Genomic DNA, 3,809 nt, shown 5'->3' with positions numbered 1-3,809 from the left:
ATATCACTTAAAGTAATACTTTTTGGTGTCAATGTGATTGGAATGATAAGATGAGATATTGAAACAGTATGACAGTAACTAATTGTGAGATTGTGAGGTAGGTGGGGTGCATGTGCTTTATACATATAGATTAGATTACCTTTAAAGGGAAAATTCACAGTTTAAAATATTCTCACATATAACTAAAAGTCCAAAGTTGAGAAACACTAGATCTGACTTTTTAATTCCTGAGTATTTCCAAGAAATAAGAATTTTGAGTTTTGAGGTACTATGAGGAGCAAAGAAAAAGCTTCCTCCATCATCCCCAGAACTCTAATAAGCATGACAGCAGAGGAAGCTAGGCTACTCTGGGTCAATGATATGGGAAAAACCTGAAACTTTATTCCTTTCTGAAATATTCACATAATCAAAAGTGACTTACAATGTATGCAGAAGATAAAGTTCCTTCTAATCTACCTGGAACAAATCAGCACATTTCTTTCACCTTTCCTTTCTCTTCAGGCATTAATCCTCATCCTCCCTTCTGCAGATTCCAGCTGCCAACCCCTCCCATGGACTCCTCAGGGCAGCTGGCTGGCTGATACCGCCTGTCACATCCAAATATAAGGATCCTCCCTCCTTCACCATTCACAGAATTTTGAGAGGTTTTCCAGTTAGGGTCTAGGTTTTCACTGAACTTTCCGGCTTATATCGGGGTTTGAGGGTCCATCACTGTAGATACCCTCAGTGAGGCAAGCTGAGGCGCAGATTTCCAGAGTAGCATTTTCTGGGAGCATCCTTTCTAATTTTCAGGTTGGCAAGAAAATAATCCTAATTCTGTGAGTGTCCTGTTCTCTTATAGATTAGCTCTTATGAACTCATTCATAAGAGACTAAAATAAAATCTGGAAAAGGAGTTGGTGCACACACACACATACACAATTATTCTTGCATTTCTTTCTGAAGAAAAATTTGTAAAGGAAGCAAATTTATCATGTGAAGATGACCAGATGTGCATAGAATTCAGGTAAGGCCCATCATACATTGATTGAAATAATTATGAGCTTTAAGCAGTCATAATCTAATGCAATCCTATCAGAATAATAAAATATGTATATATATATATTTACACACACATATCACACATGTATGAGTATACGAGTATACTCGCACATACACATTACATATGCATACACACATACACATATTTATCCACAGATGCCTTGATTGTCTGTTTCTCTACAAGATTATTTTATCTTTTTAGTTTGTGCAACAAAAAATAAACTGTTAAGGAAATACACATTAGAACCCTCATATATCATTTATCAACTAAAGTCATACTTTGTTACACCATAATTTTTTCACAGCATTTTTCACTTCTGCATTCCTCAGTGTATAGATCAGAGGGTTGAGTAAAGGTGTCCCAATTGTATAGAACACAGCCACCATCTTATCTATTGGAAAGGTGGTTGGTGGGCGTGTATATATAAATACACATGGACCAAAAAATATGACAACCGCAATAAAGTGGGAAGTTAATATAGAAAGGGCTTTTTGCCTTCCTTCTGTGCTGTGGTTTCTCAGAGAGTATAAAATGACAATATAGGAGATAAGCAGGATTATGAAACTCACCATGCATATGGCCCCGCTATTAGACACAACTAGCAAATTTATCACAGAAGTGTCCATGCAAGCAAGTTTCAACAAGGGCTGCAAATCACAGAAATAGAGATCAATCACATTTGGACCACAGAACGGTAATCTCAAAGCTAGGAAAATCTGTGCTGAAGAATGGATACAAGATCCCACCCAGGCCAGAATCACCAGCACACCACACACATGCCGGCTCATGATGGCTGTGTATCGCAGGGGCTTACAAATGGCTACATAGCGATCAAAGGCCATAAGGATGAGCACAAAGATCTCCATGCACCCAAAGAAGTGGGCTGCAAAGACCTGAGTCATGCACTCATTGTAGGAAATGGTCTTCTTCTGAGAAAGTGCATCCGCAATCAATCTAGGAGCTGTGGTTGTAGAGAAGCAAGCATCAGCAAAGGACAAGTAGAACAGGAAAAAGTACATGGGACCCCCAAGGGTCTGGCTTGTTTTAATAGTCACCACAATGAGAAAGTTCCCCAACAAAGTCGCAAGGTAAAGAATCAAGAAAATCCCAAATATTGCTTTTTGCTTTCCATCATCATGGGCCAATCCAAATAGAATGAATTCAGTTACACTGTTATTCATCACTGTGTTAGAGTCTGTAGATAGGCTGCAGGTGACAAATGTTTAATCTGCAGAGAGAACAAGAAATGCCATCTTGGGAAGATTAGTGGGCTGACCTCTGAATTCCTTGGTTTTGTTGCATGCTCTGTTACAGTCTTTGTAAATCGGCAGATGCCCAGGCCTCTCCAAGATTTATCTGTTGATTCAGAAACTCACCAGATCAGGCCAAATCTTTCACATTTGGGGAATAAAAAATAAATGTCCTTCTAAAATTTTGATTTCTAACAAGATTCAGAACTGCAGAACCTGTTCTTTCCTTGGAAAAGTGACTTAACCACTTAGAAATTTAGACTTTATTTATGAGAAATAAAAGGCAAATACTCACCCTACCTTACTCTGAGTTTTCAAAAGAATTAGAAAAGATTATACACACACATATATACACACACTTTCACACATACATTTTATGTATTACGCATCTTATCTCTATGCTTTGTGATCTGAAAAACACTATTCCAATATAACTAATCACTGAAATTCTTGCAGAATTTTCCTGAGAAAATCTTCTCAATTCAGTTTCTTTATTTTTGTATCCATTATCCCTGGCCCCTTAGTAACTTGGGTGAACTATTCTTTACAAAAAATCTATTTTAACAATCTTTTACCTATGCCTCTGTGTCAAGATGTCAGATTACTGATCAGCATGATATAAACAATGTCTGGATAATACCATGAGTTTGGCATAATTGAAGGAAACTACCCTTTACCCTCTTTACTGCACTCTTAAATGTATCCCATAAGAATATTGAGCTTCTCTGTCTATGAATATGACCTGTTACAAGATTTCTAATATTTCTATTTGTGGAAGATACCAACATTAATACAGCAAATGTATTTTACAGGGCCTAACTTTTTAGAATTGCACATAGAAATGCTAAGCTTGGGAAAAGCAGAAAACTTTCCCAGGATTAAAGTCTCTGTTGCAGATAAACAAAAAATTGTAACACAGCAAAAATGCCTGCTCTAAGGACAGATGTCCTTGGTGCAACTAAACCTGATGGGAAAGTCGTCAGTTGTTTCTTTAAGTTTCTTAGGGAACTGAGTGTTGCCATAATGATTATCTCATTGTCCTTTTTGTAACCACCTGTGTTCCTTTTCTGTAATTTTCTTGCCTGGGCAATAAAAACTGAGAGAAAACCTCATTCTGCGTTATTTCCCAGGAATTCCTTCTCTCTTAAAGAAGTCATCTCCTGGAATTTACCCCTTCTGGGCCTCTCACTGCTCTGGAGAAATGGGCTTTGAGTAATCCTCTGCATTTCTGTCACCCTGGGAGAGGTGACACCTATTATCTAAGTAGTGTTTTTTTGTTTTTTTTCATCATATATGCTCCTCTTTACATTTATGTCCTTAATTCCTCTGGATACTTTTTCTAAAAACATTATTTGAAAAAAAAATTTCATAATTTCAATGTACAACTTTATGATTTTTCTATTTTAAGTCCTTGTAGCATATGTAGTTTACATAATTAAATCATCATATAAAAATACCATTTTGTAATCTGATTTTGACTTAGGATTGTTATAACTATTTTCATGTTGTCATACTTTC

At 36.7% G+C, this 3,809-nt stretch overlaps 1 protein-coding gene across 1 annotated transcript; it reads right to left on the bottom strand.

The window, feature by feature from the left end:
- Nucleotides 1-1,313: 1,313 nt before the first annotated feature.
- Nucleotides 1,314-2,222, bottom strand: LOC103581412 (olfactory receptor 4C11-like). The gene has a single exon (XM_008563251.1). The coding sequence runs from the start codon at nt 2,220-2,222 to the stop codon at nt 1,314-1,316; it is 909 nt and encodes a 302-aa protein (XP_008561473.1).
- Between the last annotated feature and the right edge of the window lie 1,587 nt (nt 2,223-3,809).

This window comes from Galeopterus variegatus, unplaced genomic scaffold, assembly GCF_000696425.1.
Source record: "Galeopterus variegatus unplaced genomic scaffold, G_variegatus-3.0.2 Scaffold12985, whole genome shotgun sequence".
Lineage (NCBI taxonomy): Eukaryota > Metazoa > Chordata > Mammalia > Dermoptera > Cynocephalidae > Galeopterus > Galeopterus variegatus.
The sequence above is the reverse complement of the archived record's forward strand: the minus strand, read 5'-3'. Positions and strand labels throughout refer to the sequence as shown.

Bases quoted from the DNA above. Each gene is read 5' to 3' on its own strand.
- LOC103581412 (XM_008563251.1), bottom strand. From the start codon at position 2,222: ATGAATAACAGTGTAACTGAATTCATTCTATTTGGATTGGCCCATGAT.